Below are 17,398 nucleotides of genomic sequence, written 5' to 3'. Positions count from 1 at the left end.
TCATGCTTAGCTCATGTTCTTGATCTTCGGTAAAGGCATGTAAATGTAACGATGTGGTTCCCAAGACCTCTAAGCGGCCAAGCCCAGCTAAAGTATTTGGCTAACAAGTAATAGCAATTGTTGCTTGACATTGCCTTAGCGTCCGTTCGTCGAACTTTTACACCTGTGAACTCCGCCCTCCTCGTCGTCGTCATCGCAGGCTTTGTAGGGACTCGACCTCCTGGCAGACGGCGCTAGTGTAGGCTCACGTTTCGACGAGATGACTATCGTTCGACGGTAGCAGTTTGAGTTCGACGGTGGTGGCGTGCGCTCGATTGCCTGGATTTGCTGTTCTCCACCTCCTCACTACAGTAAAGGTGAGCAGAATCCTTCCCTAAAATTGATGCAACTATCAGTTTTCAACGATTAGTGAGCCTTCAATTTTTCTCATTTTCCTATTGATTCCAATCGATTTACTCCGCAATGGTAGTCGATCTTCAACTAAAATATCCATCATTTATTAAATTAGTTGTTCTTTCGCCTTTCTAATTTCAGGTGTTCATGTTTTTCTAGGATTCATCATGTTTTCTTTGCCTAAGAAGCATTTATCTGGTGCTCAGAAAAGGAAGAAAAAGAGATAAGAGGATCATTTTATTAAACCACAAAAGGATTAATTGCTTGACAATATTGGCATTGTTCGTTAGTTGTGGATAACTAAGACCATGTAGTTGGAAGTTAATTACTTGCTCTATGTCATCAATAATAATTGGTAGCACTGTCATGAGAATAAACAATACAACAGATAAGTTCATAAAAAAAATTGGCTTTAGACCTCGCAACATCGAATTTGTCGGAAGACCCTGTAATCACAGAGCCGGTACTCATGTCATCCCACCGTCCAAACAACGGTTGACTCTGTGCACGGGACCGGGCTGACGTGGCTGTCATGCATTGGCTGGCTGTCGGGCTGCTGCTTCCGCTTACCCACGCGCTTCACGCGGTCCGCTCCGACGACCACGGGCCGGCTGACACGCTCTGAATTTTTCAGATCCGGCCGGAGCACGTGCGTCGCAGAATATCAAGATTGGGCCCAGCCCAGCCCACCTTGGGGTTTCAACGGCTCCCTCTCTCCTCGAAGCATCTCGCATCGACACGCCACACCACCGTTCTCATCGCCGGCGCCCGCGCCCGATCCCTCTCCCGAGCTCTTCCCACCCGAGCACGCCGTCGCCAGGTAGCCCTCCCCGGCCGCCTTCCTCCCGCTCCTGTGGAGCTGAGAGCCCTAGATTTTTCTCTCTCCCCTTCAATTTACCCATCCGTCAATGGCTCTAGCTGGACCACACATCCGGGCGCACCTGGTTTCCCCATATGGTTCGGGGTCAACTCCACCTACCATGCTTCAAGTCCCGCCCTTGCCGATTAGAGCTGAAATCGCCGTTATTGGTGGCTGGGGGAGTGGGGGTCCTGCGATTGTTGGGATTCCGTTCCGTTACCTGGGATTTCTGGGGGGTATTGCTCAATCAGTAGTAGTGTACTGGCCTTTTGTTTCCTCGACTCCTCGATTGCTTGATTTGCTGTGCTGTTGGGGGAAAATCTCAATCCTTGCACAATGCGACGTCCGTAGATGTTGTCTGTTTTGTTTTCTTATTAGCATTTGCGTGTTGCCTCCTTTTTGCAATTGGAGTGGTGTGGCGTGTAGCCACTGGCGTCCAGTCAGGTACCCCGTGTTTTTCCTTTCTGGCTCACGCAATCCTCGAAGCATATAGGAACCCACGATGATGTATTCTGGAATAGGAGTGCTCTCTTGTGTTCATTTCACTTCTAAATCTAACACTTGTTTTTGTCAGAATGGTGTAGGTTGATCTTCAGATCGTTGGCACCTTTTCTCCAGCAGCGGGATCGAAGCGTGGAATGGCACAGAAGTGACATATTGGACAACAATGAAACGTTTTGTCTATATCAATGATGATTTGCGCCGGCAATCCTACTGTGACAATCGGATATCCAATACCAAATATAATTTATGGAATTTTTTCCCAAAAAACTTGTGGGAACAATTCAGGTTTGCATCTATTCTTTACTTCTTGACAATAAAATGATCCCATCTCCATCTTAACCATTTCATTGCTTCAGCAGCTAAGGTATTTGCTGCTTATCAGCTGTTTAGTGTGCTTCCTTTAACTTAAATAGTACCTGAGGTTTCTATTATCCGGATGGTCCCAACATAAAACACTGTTTGTACCGTTTGATGTAAAGCTTAAATTTCATTGTTTATATAATGCTGTTATATACAATGTGTGTACCTGCTTGCTTTTCTTTTCTCTGCATATGAAAATTTTCAGTCATCTTGCCCGAAAGACTAAATTAATATAAGCGCACTTGATGAAGATGGTTACTATAACCATAAATAATTGAGTTCTTTGTAATTAGCTTGCTCTAGAACTTAAAGCTATCCCACTGAATATGGTGCTCTTACTTGCAACATGAAGAAAAAGACTTCTTGATCATTTTGTCAAAGGACCCGCAGGAACTCCTCGTTTCTATTTATCTAATGAATTTCAGTTTCATCAAAATTTTAATTTATGTCCACTTCTCTATGTATTTCAGACGTTTCATGAATCAGTATTTTTTGCTAATAGCCTGCCTTCAGTTGTGGTCCCGTATTACTCCTGTTAGCCCTGCAACTACATGGGGTCCACTTATCATCATCTTCATTGTTTCTGCTTCAAAAGAGGCTTGGGATGATTATAATAGGTATCTTTCAGACAAGAAAGCAAATGAAAGGGAAGTATGGTTGGTAAAGGATGGCATTCGTAGACAGGTTTCTCTTTTCTCCATCGATATTTAATTTACTTTAACTTCATTAAAAAATCCTCTTGATCTATTGTAAGTTGTAAGCCATTCATCGAATATTGTTTGCCAGGCCTGGTATCTTATCGTGTTCAGGTCACCAGCCAACACCACAAATTCATTTTGCATAAAGGCATTCAAATTGTGTTTTCTGTTTTAGAAAAAAGATAACATCTATGAATTCTTGTTTTTAGGCTGTCTTTCCTTATCCAGTCATTCAGCTGCTGGTTTGGTCAGTCAGCTTGCCAATGCTATCATAAAACCAACATGGTACTGTTCAGTACAAATCTTGCTTTAAAATTTTAATGAGAAGTATCATGGAAGGTTCTTAATGGGGAGTAATATCATGTTTCCATATTTGATACATCTTTTATCTATTTCGGAGTACCATCATCTTCTGTCTTAGTAATGTGGATTAAAAGGCAAACAAAGTAATTCTTCATGGACAGTTAGTCAAGTGATAGTTTGCTTTCTCTATGTGTTGGAATTAGTATATCGCGGTATATTTTAAAAACCAAGTAGTCTTAATAGTACTAGTATATGGAAGTTTCAAGGTATTGATGAATGTAGATCAAGCAGGGGGTTGTACCATTCCTGTAGTTTTCTTGGTTATCCATAATATGCAAATCAAATCTCTATTCTCTAATGATGTGTATGAGATCACATTTTTATTTTTGAGATATTTGAATTTGCTTTTGTTTTGTAGATCAAGGCTCAGGAGATACATGTTGGAGATATAGTGTGGCTCCATGAGAATGATGAGATACCATGTGATCTTGTTCTCATTGGAACTTCTGATCCCCAAGGCATTTGTTATGTTGAGGTAAATGGAATTACCCACTAGCAGCAGCCTGTATGTTTGTTCTTTGTACATATTATTATATGAGTTCACACAAATTATTGGGATGGCCTTAGCCATTGCCTTGACTAAGTAATGAATTTATGTTAAACAAACTGAACCCGACTGGTAGTGATGAATTTACCTCCTAGATTGCCCTAGCCTTAGACTTCATCATATTATGGTGGACTACAGATTTTCCATGCATGCATATTTTGATCCCATTGCTTGAGTGGTCTACGTATTTTATTATATTGCCCTTTAGAATCTGAAACTGATTCCAATTACCTAATCATAGAAACTAAGGACATCTTATCACATGATGAAACAGTTCCCAAAACTTCTGTTTGCTTTAGCCCTTTCCATTTTCCATCTGGACATTGGTTTCTTCTCCCATAAAATAAGCCAACTTGTCATTATATAGTGATACATGAATTTTCAAAGTCAGGAATGGTATTTAGAGTTACTAGAATTCTAGAAGTATTGGATATGACACGTTGAAGGATGGGATGGACATTGCAGTTCACAGAGATCAAAATCCCTAATAATACGTTACAGGTTCTTGTCCCATTGCTGCTGCAAGAGCTGGACCTCTGCAAGGAGCCTCCAAGAGTTAGGATGTTTTTATGGCATTTTCCTTAATGCTTGGTACTTTCTCTGATGTTGAGTTGGCCATACATGCCATAAAGTTGATTCCCGTTAAAACTATTATTACCTTACCCCAGCGAGGATGCACCCCTCACCCCAATGGCCCAATCTTTCCATCTCTGACTTTTTAATATGCTGGAGTGATTGTTTGATGTTATGGAGATGATTTTCAACTTCAATCCTATGATGCTATGATTTCTGTGAATGTAGTTAATGCCTAACTGTGCCGCCCATGTTTACTTCAGACTTCTGCTTTGGATGGTGAAACTGACTTGAAGACAAGAATTGTTCCTTCAATTTCTGCTAACTTATCAGTAGAGCAGCTGGAAAAGGTTAAGGTGAGTCTTTCTGCGCTTCTCCTTTGATATTTGTTGTTTTTTTTTTCTGATTACCTCTCTTTAAATTGAGCAGGGTGTAGTTGAGTGCCCCAACCCAGATAATGACATACGAAGATTTGATGCTAACATGCGCTTGTTCCTCCCTACCATTGACAATGAAAAATGTCCTTTGACCATCAACAACACACTTCTTCAGTCATGTTACTTACGTTACACTGAATGGGCTTGTGGAGTTGCAGTTTACACAGGTAAACACAAAATTTGATGATTTCATGATTACCATAATTATTCTGTCTGAGGCATCTATTGTGCAAGTTGCTTACCTGAAGATATTGTAGCGACATGCCGACATGGTTAACCCTTCAATCATCCATTGTAGGCAATGAAACCAAATCAGGAATGAGCAGGGGAACTGCAGAACCGAAACTCACTGCTGCTGATGCGATGATAGACAAGCTCACTATTGCGATATTCATGTTCCAAATTGTTGTTGTACTTTTGATGGGTTATTTTGGGAATATTTGGAAGGACACTCAGGGTCTCAAGGTGCTATTTCCTTTTTTATAAACCGTCGGTGCAGAAAATTCATTGTAATTTTCATGCATGTTGCCACCTGTGTTGTGCCTTCTCGTGGGCACTTGCTATCATATCTTGTGATGCAGATAATTATATCTATAAGGAATTGATATATAGTTTTGTTATTTGTATTCTCTGATCTGATATTCATTTCCTTTATGCAGCAATGGTATCTTATGTATCCTGTGGAGGTACCATGGTATGATTTCTTGGTTATTCCATTGCGCTTCGAGCTGTTGTGCTCCATAATGATTCCGATCTCCATAAAGGTATGCTTTTAGATTGACTTGTTGTTTCCTCTTCCAGTGTTACATGTCCTAAAGTACACCATGTCACCATCTTGAAAGCTTATATTTTAATATACTGTAACAGTTGTCAATCTTGATCTCTTGTGGGTCATTAACCTGAGTTCTGCTGTTGTGATACACCTTGTACAGTATTATTTACATTGACTAATACTGCCTTACATGATTGAGCAAATAAACTTTATGATCATAGCCTAACATCCCACCTGAAGTGAGCAGCTACCCTAGCCTAGGTTTAGTGCCTTGTTGAACTCCTGGCTACTGGGCTAGAAACATATTATTGGCACTATTATGTCAGACTGCCTTCTCGGGGACCTGCCAAAAAGTTCAGGCGAGTCAACTTAAGGGCATCGCTAGCTTGCTTTGGAGCCCAACATGCAAACCCTTCCCTCAAATTCTTGGAAAACCAACAAACGATTTAGGGGCTGCTTGGTTCCCAGTCGTAGCAAGACATGCGAGTTGTGGCGGCGCCGAAGCCAAGGCAGAAAAAATCGACGCCACACCTGTGGAGTTTTGTGTGGTAAATGCCTTTGGCTGCCGCAGCATTTGCAGCAACCAAGCAGCAGCCTTGCAACTTGTGGCGAGCAGCAGTTTGGCGTGGCAGAATATGGCGGGGAACCAAACACCCCTTTAGGCTGCATGACAGTGTTGTTCACTAATCTAGATTTTTTTTGGCTAATTGCACATATTTTATCCCCCCTAATTAAACTGCAAGCTAGTTCCTCCAAAAAAAAAACCTGCAAGTCTGCCACCAAATTCAATGGTAAATGCCATTAATTCGTTATCGAACCAAACCTCTTTAAATATATACCATCAATTTTGTACACTACTTTCTTCAGTGTGTCAATATATGCTTCATGTTTTCTTCATTGAGAACTTAAGTGCGTAATCATTAAATGCATTAACTGTAGAGCCTAGAAAAATTTCAAGACATCATATTACTTTAGATGCTGTCTGTTTGTCTTAAAAACAACAAGATTACTTTCGTAGTCTAGATTGGCTAGTTTAACTGATCCTTTTTTAGGTTTGGAAACAATTTCATAAACAGTCAAAATTGGGAGGTTATTTTGCTGTTGTGCCTGCAAAAGGCTAAAGAGCTTTGACCGAGCTGAACAAACTTTGACTAGCTAACCAGCATTTTTCCTCTCATGTCACTATGCCTTATGTGACAATGTATGTTGGTAAAATATAAACCTAACATATCCATCTAATACAACTTGGGTACTGCAAGAAAGATTAAAGGAATTATTTAGGCTTCAATCCAGATACTATTATTAATAATTTTCTATACTTCCGATGTCTATACGATTTTAAAATATTTTTATTCTTGGTTGTAGGTTACTCTTGATTTGGCTAAAGGTGTGTATGCAAAATTTATTGACTGGGATGAGCAAATGTTCGATTGGGAAACAAATACACCTGCTCATTCAGCTAAGTGCGTACTCCAATATTTCTGTTTTTTTTTTGTAAACTTCAATGTTTATCGCACCTACATTCTCTATTTCTTAAAACTTAGATAAGTGTATCCTTCAGCACAGCTATTAGCGAGGACCTTGGGCAGGTTGAATATATTTTGAGTGACAAAACTGGTACACTTACAGAGAATAGAATGATCTTCAAACGATGCTGCATAAGTAATACTATGTATGGAAATGACAATGGAGATGCTTTACAAGGTTATCCACTTACTAATTATGTTCTTTTCATCTAATAAGAGACATTGGTTATCCTTTTCTTCCCTCTATTTTAGTAGGGCTTAGTATGAAACATGTTTTTTTTTTTTGTGGAAATGTGGCATCTTGGTTGTTGGAAATTCTCAGAGGACGGAAGTGCACACTGCACTGCAATTTGAATATCGCTATATTTAGTCTGTAGTTACACCTACTTCTGTGAAATCCTATTTCTTGGAGGGATGGAACATGGTATGTGAAATTCATACTATGCAAAGCTTTATGTATGCAACAAAATTAAGTTGTTCATATATAGAGGATCAGTGAGTTCGGAACCTGAGGATGACTCTTTAATCTTCATGGTATCTGTTTTTCTAGTGGTGCCACTAGACTTCTAGTGCACTTCACAACATCGTGATGTTCTTCGAACTGTACCATAAATTCTATTCATGGATTTCAAGTCAACATTTTTTATTATTGTTATTGGTAAATAACTCGAGCTCTAAATGTGCACCCAAAGTTACAAAAGCATACCATTATTTTGGTCACTGACAATTCTCTCTACTTAGATGCACGACTTCAAAATGCAGTCTCAAGTAATGATCCTGATGTCATCAAATTTCTGATGGTGATGGCTCTTTGCAATACAGTGGTTCCTATCAAAAGGCAAGGCACAATTCTTTCAGCACTGTACTCTGCATTTTGTGATATTAAGTTGTTCCTTATAAAGGTTCCATACTTTCAGCGATGATGATACTGTGTCATACAAAGCACAATCACAAGATGAGGAAGCTTTAGTCAATGCTGCATTAAACCTGAATATGGTGCTTATCAGTAAAGACAGCAGTACTGCTGGTCAGTAAATGTTTCTTGGATTGTGATGAGAAGATTATGCTTTCATTAAACTGCTTGATTGAGTTCTCTGTTCTTTCTACAGAGGTTTGTTTCAATGGGTCAAAGTTTCGGTACGAGTTGTTGGAAATTTTGGAATTCACTTCTGATCGCAAAAGAATGTCTGTAGTGGTAAAGGAAGGGCAGACTGGGAAGATCCTTCTTTTATCTAAAGGTGCCGATGAAGCTATTCTCCCTCGTGCTTATCCAGGTAGATGGTATAACCATGAAAAATGCATTATGTCATCCCAGTATTGAATCTAGCTTATAATGCTTGGATTTTGTATGCATTCTCAGATTGGTTTATGTATAAAACTCTTAGATGTTCGTTGCTGAATCTATTCGTCATGAGCTAGCAACAACTGTAGACACTTGTGCCAAACCTATCTCATAAATGTTACGCAAAATAGTCAAAGAAAATATTTGGCCTCAATAAACATTCTCTAGATGAGTCATGTCTCAATAAATACCATTGCCCTTTACTTTCTATCCTCCTTTTTGTGACTCTTATTGGGTTTCATCAGTCCACACAACTTGGTTGGGATTAAAAAAAAAAGCATTTTGGTTGCTGTAGGTGACTCGTGATATTATATGCTCCAGGGACTTTTTGGTGATTTGTTTTTGATTAGGGACTTTCATTAAAGATTAAAAGCAGTGTACATGCTTGAGGTCCAGAGGACCCCAAGATACAGATCGTACTGCTGGAAGAACAGCACAGCCCTGAACATGTTCAGGAGTAGTACAGATAGAACTACAGAGTCTATGAGGAGGTCCAACTTTCACCTGAACTGCCAATTGATGAGCAGCATGATTTTCCTTTCTTGAAAATTTGATGACCTGAAAATTATTAACCGAACGAAGGGCCTGGACTTGTGAAATCCATGACTGAAGTTTCCATGGAGCCTTCATCGTTCCATTCTGAAGATGATTAGACTGCTAAAAGGCGGTCAGAGCCTAACCAAAAGGAGAGAACCTGCAAAACAGAAGCTATCCTTGCAGATAAAAGGAGGGCGCAAGTTCATCCACCTTAGTTTTTGCCAGAACTTGCAGCTGACAAGAATGTGTAGAAGCCCTGAGAAAGGACTACTCCCAAACCTGCAATTCTAGAGTTATTACCTAGTCCATCTGGTGGAAGAGCCACATCTATGTAGGCCATGACAAAAGGCTGCAAGTTTTGACTGCATTGCAATTCCTGCACCACAATTGAAGAAGGAACAACAAAGGGAACAGAAAGGTCAATGGCATTAGCTGAAACAATATTTGGACTGACAGTTTCCTATTATCACAGAAATGAGGATCTTTTTGTGAATTGGTTACACCTATTTAAACATGGGGGACTTCTATTGCTCTTACTGTGTAGTTGTGGCTCCATTTTAGCATATGATGAACCAGAATATTTAAGAGATTGCGCCTAGCTCTTTTTCATTTTATTTTACAAATATACCTTTGTCGTTTTGTGCAGCTTCAGTTTTATTTAAAAAAACATTTATTCTAATTCATATTTTGTATGTATGTATCACAGGACAACAAATACAGAGATATCTTGAGGCAGTAGAAATGTATTCTCAGTTGGGATTGCGAACATTATGTTTGGGATGGCGTGACCTGGAAGAAGATGAATATAAGGAATGGTCCAAAAACTTTCAAGAGGCTAGCTGCTCATTGGACAATAGGGAGGTACTTATTAACTACTCTGGTTATAACTAGTTTCTCTTAACTTTATTAAGTTCTCTCATTTTTCTCACTAACTCTTCTTACTCTACTCTTGGCTAATATTACTATACTAAATTATGTAGTCTAAAATTGCCGAAGTCTGTCACAGCCTAGAGCGTGACCTTCATATTCTTGGTGTTACTGCCATAGAGGATCGTCTTCAGGTATACCTTGAATGCTAATTTCTGCCTCTAAGACTAACAACCAGTAGAAAAACCTACCACAATTTTACACTTGCTGCCTTGCCTCCCTTATAGATTCTTCTGGCTGGCAGGATGGTGTGCCTGAAACCATTAAGTTGTTACGGAATGCTGGAATTAATGTGTGGATGCTAACTGGCGATAAGCAAAATACAGCAATTCAGATTGGACTGCTTTGTAACCTCATATCCTCTGGTACTGTAAACTATCCTGAGACATCTGATATCCATTAAATTTAGCCAGTGGCCATGTGCAACCATCTATACGAGTTGCCTTGCAAATGTTTTCTGCACTGATCTATTGCAAGTTATTGTCCTAGTACAAGATGAATTATGACCAGCATCTCTTTGCTCCTTCTGCTGTTGTACCCAAATGCTGGGCTCTCTAACAACAAATAGAAGATATTTTTTAGAGCTCTTTGTTAAAATTGGTAATATATCAAAAAAATATTACAAAAAGTTATCATTTTATTTGTTCTTTGCATTCTAGCTTAGTCAAATTATGCATTTAGTAGATGGAGAGTAATATTTCCAGGATGTCATTACATGGTGGTTCTGTAGGAGCTCATAACTTATGTAACAACCTTGTATTTTTCGTCATTTATTATTTTTTTGGGTGTGGGACCACACTTGACCTATTTGTGATATAACAACTAACGCATCTAGCATTCTTTGTTATGTTCTCCATTGAGCTGTTTTGGTTTGCCACATGGTTTTACTACTTTGTGATGTTGAACATTTGGCAAATTTTTATTTCATACTTATCGACCTGTTACCTGTTAGCAAGATTATCACTTAATATCTCACTCCTTCAGAGCCCAATAGCCAATTGTTGTCTATCAGTGGGAAAACTGAAGAGGACATACTAAGAAGCCTAGAGAGGGCATTACTAATTACGAAGAATACATGTGAAACAAAGGTATGTATCTTGGATTCCAATTAATTGTAAATTACTTAAACAAGTATTTATCAGCTCTTTCCCCCCATGTTCTGTAAGAATATATTCAGCTTTAGCACCAGTCAGTCAGATGCTGAAATAATATCTTGCACAGAACATATTCCCCTTCCATATTTGTAGGCTCTAGAGGATCTTTTTCCCTGTCCTGTATTCAACTCAACTACCTGAATCTTATTTGTATCGTATTTTTTGAACGTCCCTCTTGAGCAAACAAACAAACTGAGACTATATTTCATTCTAGATCATGGATTCAATGTTAAACCTGAGTTGGAGTGCTTCATCTTAAATCTGTTCATGCAGGATCTTGCATTTGTTTTGGATGGTTGGGCACTTGAAATAATTCTAAAGCATTCCAAGGAATCTTTCACTAGGTTGGCGATGCTGTCAAGAACAGCAATATGCTGTCGAATGACACCTTTGCAGAAAGCACAGGTATTTTGTTGTTTATCATCATTTTTTTATTTACCATTTGACATGTACATCAATCCTTTACAAGTGAATGGTCGGCAATCATCATATATCATGATTCCATACCAAGATATTGGATGGGCTATTGTCAGAGAAAATAATGTTGGGGATACCATTGTACCACTATGGTTCAGTAGTGTGCAGCTCAATATCTTATCAGAAGTAATAGCTCAAATAAATAAGAATGCAGATAGTTTTGTAATGGACATTGATTTGGACAATTTTTCTGTTTCTTTTGATCCACCTTGAAACATGACACATGGTGTTGTTATATAGATGTTGATTGGTTTAAATTATATTGTTTGCATTTGTGCAGCTTGTTGCTATCCTAAAGTCCGTTGGGTACCTAACTCTAGCAATTGGCGATGGTGGTAATGATGTTAGAATGATCCAAGAGGCTAACATTGGAGTAGGGATTAGTGGTAGGGAAGGACTGCAAGCTGCAAGAGCTGCTGATTATAGCATTGGGAGTAAGCATCATTCTAGTTTTGCCAAATTCATTATATTAGTTATTTTGTTTACCTGCTCTGCTGCCTCTGAAAGGTCTTTTCCCTAGTTGTGAGGGAATATACATTGTAATTCTATTTACTTGTAGTTAGTACAGATGAATTCTATGTACTTCCAGAAATCTGGTAATTTGATTTAATGGAATTTGCTAAACCAGATTCAAACTTGTGCAAACATTGTTTTTATCCATTCTGGATGTGCTAACAGTTTCAATCTTTACTACCATTATATGAGTATTCAATGGTTGCAATTGTCACTTTATTACCCTTTTGCACTTTACCTACAAAGTCAATAAATTTTTCTTTGGAAAAAATCACATTGTGGATATTTCTTATTTTGCAGAATTCAAGTTTCTGAAGAGGTTGATACTTGTTCATGGTCGTTATTCATACAATCGAACGGCATTTATTTCACAGTATTCCTTCTACAAGTCACTTCTTATATGCTTTATACAAATTCTGTGAGTCTCTGTTCCCTTTTAATTATTAGCTTCTGCTACTGCTTTGCAATTTCGCATGGATTTTGTGGCTACACTGCTCACCTGAGTCCTCTGTCAGGTTTGCCTTCTTTTCGGGGCTCTCAGGAACTAGCTTATTCAATTCAGTTAGCCTGATGGCTTATAATGTTTTCTATACAAGTCTACCTGTGATGACTATAATTTTTGACAAGGATATCTCTGAAGCAACAGCTCTACAGTACCCCCAGATTTTACTGCACTCTCAAGCTGGGAGGTAAATAGAATTTTGCCTTTCTGTGCTTTTGATATTTTTGGTACTCTTACATAAGTTTTGCTAATATTATTATTTCCATCATCTTACCAGGCTTCTAAATCCAACTACATTTTGTGGATGGTTTGGGCGCTCACTATATCATGTAAGTAATCTTTTATCTGTTTCTTGTTATTTTTCATCCGGCATCGGCTCATCACACATCTTGAAGAGTCACCAAAGTGTGGTGCAATTTTTGGGTTATTGAAGACGATCAGGGAGTTATTCTGTTCATATATCTCTTGCTCTGGTACCCGATTCTGTTCATGGACAATGCATGCTACTTGCCTAATTTTTTTTTCTCGAACACGCAGGAGAGCTGCGTATCATTTATATTAAGAAGAAGATTAAAGGGTTTAGAAACCCGTACAACACAACACACTCACACCCTCTACACTCGCTTTTTCATACAAATAAACTTGACCTTGACCTGAGAAAAGACCTAGTCATTAACTGGCACTAGAGCAAGGAGATGGGAAATTCCTCGAGCCCCGGCCAAACTCCAAAGGTGTATCTCTTCTCTTATGGATGCCATAACTCAGTTTAGGTTAGGCAGGCCCCCCTCAAACACACAGCGATTATGATGATTCCAGACTGACCATGCTTCCAAAATTGATCAATGAGTTGAGTCCTTTCTGTATCTGACCATTCACTCTATCAGTTACTCTTGCCCACCAATCATCAAATGAATTATCCTCGGGTTGTGGGGAAAGAGCCTGCAGGTTGTGGGGAAAGAGCCTGCAGGCCGACCTTCTGCAGTAAACTGAACCACATTTGTCGAGTGAAGACACATGATACTTGCCTAATTATTAGCTTCTTATTCTACAACCTTTGTTCTCCAATGGACATGAACATGCACCGAATACATGAATTAGTATTGTAAGCATGTGTTGTGTGCATTACTGCATTGTCTTGGCATCTGGATTACAGGATTACAAATAAAAGTTATGCAGTTGCTCCATTACTGCATCTAGCACAAATTGTGCTTCAATCTGTTAATCTTGCTGTATGGGAGAATTGCATGTGAACTGCATAGGCATCTAGATGCATTTGATCTACATTTTCTTTCATGAGACTAAAATTTTTCAATTTCAGGCGCTCGTCGTTTTCTTCATTACGATATGTGCCTACGCGGATGAGAAAAGTGAGATGCAGGAACTCTCAATGGTTGCGCTGTCAGGATGCATTTGGTTACAGGCTTTTGTTGTGACGACGGACACAAAGTAAGCTCTCATCAGGTGCCTACGCGGATGAGATTTATTATAGAACAATCACTGACATCATCTTTTGCGCCTTCAGCTCATTCACTTACCCTCAAATCGCTCTCATCTGGGGAAACTTTGTGGCCTTCTACATGATCAACTTAATACTCAGTGCCATCCCGAGCCTTGAGATGTACACAATCATGTTTCGCCTGTGCGGTCAACCTTCATACTGGATCACCATGGCTGTAAGTCTAGTATCGCTTTTAACCGTGAAACTATTTATTTATTTGAGTCCATTTTGCTATATAACTGTCATAATTAAAACTGTGTTCTGACCTTATTCTTCCCGCTGCACGGTGGTGCAAACGTCTTCTTCCACCCAGCTGACTGTTTCAGTAGCTATGGGTCCGGTGATGGCTTTCAGATACTTCAGAAACCTTTATTGGCCCAGCGCCATCAACATACTTCAGCAGATCGAGCAGAGCAACGGATCTACCCAACCTTCCAGAAATGTGGAGTCAGCAGTTAAGTCTGCGAGAACCAACCTCACTAATGTACTTGCTGGTTTGCATAGAAACAGGGGTTGCAACTACCAGCCTCTGCTTTCAGATTCCACGGAGACTACGAGATAACACCCACGGATATGCTGGCAGACCGCAACTAGCATCGGAGTGGCCAAAGCTTTCCGTAAGACTACGAAGGTTACATATAGACGTCTCGAACTTGTAACCCCTTCGTTTGTAGGCCTACTGATGAAATACATCCTATTTCATAATAAACACGGAACTCGCGTGGTCTAGAATCGATAGTTTACTTCCTCCTTGGCTGGTTATCCGTGTTAGTAATTTTGGTGCCCGCGAGATGCTTGGCATTCATGTAGCCCTTCAGATTACGGTTTTGGTTGGTTTTTGTGCGAAAAATCACAAGTGGTGTCCCATGATTCAGTAGGCATTTCTGTGCAGTATCATTCAATTTTCTAGCCGGATGGATGAAAGCAGAATAATTCTTTTTAAAAAAAGAAACGGAGCTACAATACTAGAGGACGAGTTTATGGGGTTGTGGTGAACGTCCGGTTTGGAACGAGCTGATCTGATGATTAGGGGCGTTGCTGTCCATTTTCATTTTGGGTTGAAAAGATCAGCTATACCAAATGCACTTCGAGGATCCCCTTGTACTGAGAGCGCCGCCGTGGTGCCATGCAGTCTCCGGTCTCCAGTGCCCCCGCCGCCCGCCGGCCTCCCCTTCTGCATTCTACTCCCGGCCCGCCGCCGCGTAAATCCCCCTATCCGCCTCTCTCTCCGCTCTCCGGCTAGCACGCATGCGTCGCTGAGCCGCCGTTCCTCGCCTTCCGAAGGCCACCACCCACCCGGCAACCACTGCGCGGGGATGGCTCCTACCTCGGCCGCCCGCTCCCAGCCTATCCTCCTCGCATCGCTTGCACCGCGCACGCCATTGCGTCCACGTCCTGCTCGACGAAATGCCTAGCAAGGTTGAGATTTCCTGTTTTCTTTTTTCTTTTTTTGTTTTCGGCCTGCAGTCGGCAGTCGTCTTTAACGACCTACTGGACGCGTATTCTTCCGCGAATTTTCTCCGGAGAGGAGATATTTTTGATCCACTGTGCTAGTATTTTATTTTTATCTGCGGCTCGTTTTTCTTGTCCTCTTGGTGACCTGTTTCTTTGTTTTTCAGGCTGCCTGCTACTATAATGCTACTTCACTACACGACCCCCAGATCCACAATGAGTGATATTATAGGAGGAATAGAATCGGGTATAATGGATGGATTGTATTGCATTGAGGTCTCGACCGGTATGTATTAGAGTACAGAGATTTTAGGGGGTAAGGCTCCTCCGATACATATGACAGTCTACGGTACGTATATTTACAACTACTAAATATACTCTAACATCCCCCCACAGTCACAGTGGGTGAGCACCGCAGACGGTGAGACTGGAGAAGAAGTCGAAGGCAAAAGCTGATGGACTAACATCCTCTCACGATGATAACGTCGGTGCGGTGCGGATGCTGCGACTAGAGAGAAAACTGGCGAGTAACTCATGCAGATGATAGCCCTTTGTGCCGATGTTGAGGTAGTCGAGCCTGAGGATGAGTAGCCGTGATTGAGGATGCCGTGCGTAGAGTAGCTGTGGTCGATGTAGCTGTCGAGGTTGCTGAAGACGAGGGAGCCGCACATGAAGCTGCGGGCGCATGAGGAGGAGCCGTGAGGATGGTGGCGCGTAGGGGATGATGCCAAAGACGAAGACGGTGACGCGTCGAGACAATCGTAGAGGGGGGTTGATGCTAAAGTTGATGCAGTCAAGCCATCGGGCGAGACATTCTTGGGTTTGCTAGGCTGCATCGGGGATGATGGCATGCACCGGCATTGCCAAGACCGGATGTGCAAGGGAGAGTGCACAACCAAGTGCCGTTGTCTGAGGACCAGTAGAGAAGGTCTCCACGGCGGTCGCAGGCGCAGAAGAACGATGAGGTAGAAGATGCCGATGCAGCCTGCAGCTGCTGGAGTAGACAAATGAGGTCGAGATTAGACGGCAACGCTGGCGACGAGGTGGTGCTGGACAAAGTGAGAAGGTACATCCGGATGACTTGACACAAGGCTGATGATTCGGATGACGCGGTGGCAAAGCTTAAAGGAGACGGCGAAGAACTTGAACAGCCTACTAAAGACCATGCGCGCAAGGCGCAACGACTCGTAGTCGACGATGAGGTCGTTGATGTGGTCGGCGGCGGTGAGGATGCAACGGCGAAGGAGACCACGGGTGGCGCTGCTACTGCCCGAAGAGGCGATGCAGCGGTAGCCCTCCATATTCGAGGAAGAGGCGCGTAATACGAGGACGAATGTCACGGGAGCCGTGTGGATCACGCACATCGGCTGATCAAATCGAGTATGCGCGAGGTGAGATGATGATGGGCAAAGTCGGCGGAGGCGTCCCGATCGGTGGAGGTGATGACGAGCCGGTGGAGTTCTACATGTGGATGAAGCAGCGAGGAGGGCGGTGCACACAGGCGTCCCCTACAGCACCGTCCATCTCACCACGCCGCACATTCGGAGACGGGGCAGAAACTGGTGAAGTCGACGCCGATATCGAAGTAGAGGTGAGAGGTCAACGGTCGGTGGGCAACACAATCCCGATCTCTGATCGGGCAAAAGAAAAAGGTACAACAGCAACAAATCTCCGTGTAGAGCTTGTAGATGCGCCTAGCCAGATGCGCCTAGCCTGACTCCGCATGGACCTCTTTTTCCTGTGGTCAATCGTGTACAGGGGGAAGACAGGCCAGGCTGGCCAGCAGATGCGAGTGGAGGCCAGCACACGCCTTGCACTGAGCCACAACCGCATCAGGCAACGCGGGCCTACTGGAGCGGCACGTCGGCCGGCAAAGTCCCGTGGGGACCCGACATGGCCACGGCGTGGCGACCGGGAGCGATGGCGCAGCGGCGCGTGGCTCAGCCACACGGCATGCGACACGC

At 41.8% G+C, this 17,398-nt stretch overlaps 1 protein-coding gene across 1 annotated transcript; it reads left to right on the top strand.

The window, feature by feature from the left end:
• Positions 1-1,054: 1,054 nt before the first annotated feature.
• LOC117863342 (phospholipid-transporting ATPase 2) lies at positions 1,055-14,863 on the top strand. The gene is made up of 25 exons (XM_034747005.2): positions 1,055-1,213; positions 1,827-2,041; positions 2,587-2,800; positions 3,536-3,652; positions 4,561-4,653; positions 4,727-4,901; positions 5,033-5,199; positions 5,394-5,498; positions 6,872-6,969; positions 7,068-7,210; positions 7,774-7,870; positions 7,950-8,059; positions 8,142-8,306; positions 9,618-9,772; positions 9,892-9,972; positions 10,083-10,203; positions 10,823-10,926; positions 11,266-11,397; positions 11,750-11,903; positions 12,283-12,400; positions 12,498-12,671; positions 12,762-12,813; positions 13,803-13,930; positions 14,007-14,157; positions 14,296-14,863. The coding sequence occupies exons 2-25, from the start codon at positions 1,920-1,922 to the stop codon at positions 14,542-14,544; spliced, it is 3,225 nt and encodes a 1,074-aa protein (XP_034602896.1). The 5' UTR covers positions 1,055-1,213; positions 1,827-1,919; the 3' UTR covers positions 14,545-14,863.
• The last annotated feature ends 2,535 nt before the right edge of the window (positions 14,864-17,398 follow it).

This window comes from Setaria viridis, chromosome 7 (genome assembly GCF_005286985.2).
Source record: "Setaria viridis chromosome 7, Setaria_viridis_v4.0, whole genome shotgun sequence".
Taxonomy (NCBI): Eukaryota; Viridiplantae; Streptophyta; class Magnoliopsida; order Poales; family Poaceae; genus Setaria; species Setaria viridis.
The sequence above is the reverse complement of the archived record's forward strand: the minus strand, read 5'-3'. Positions and strand labels throughout refer to the sequence as shown.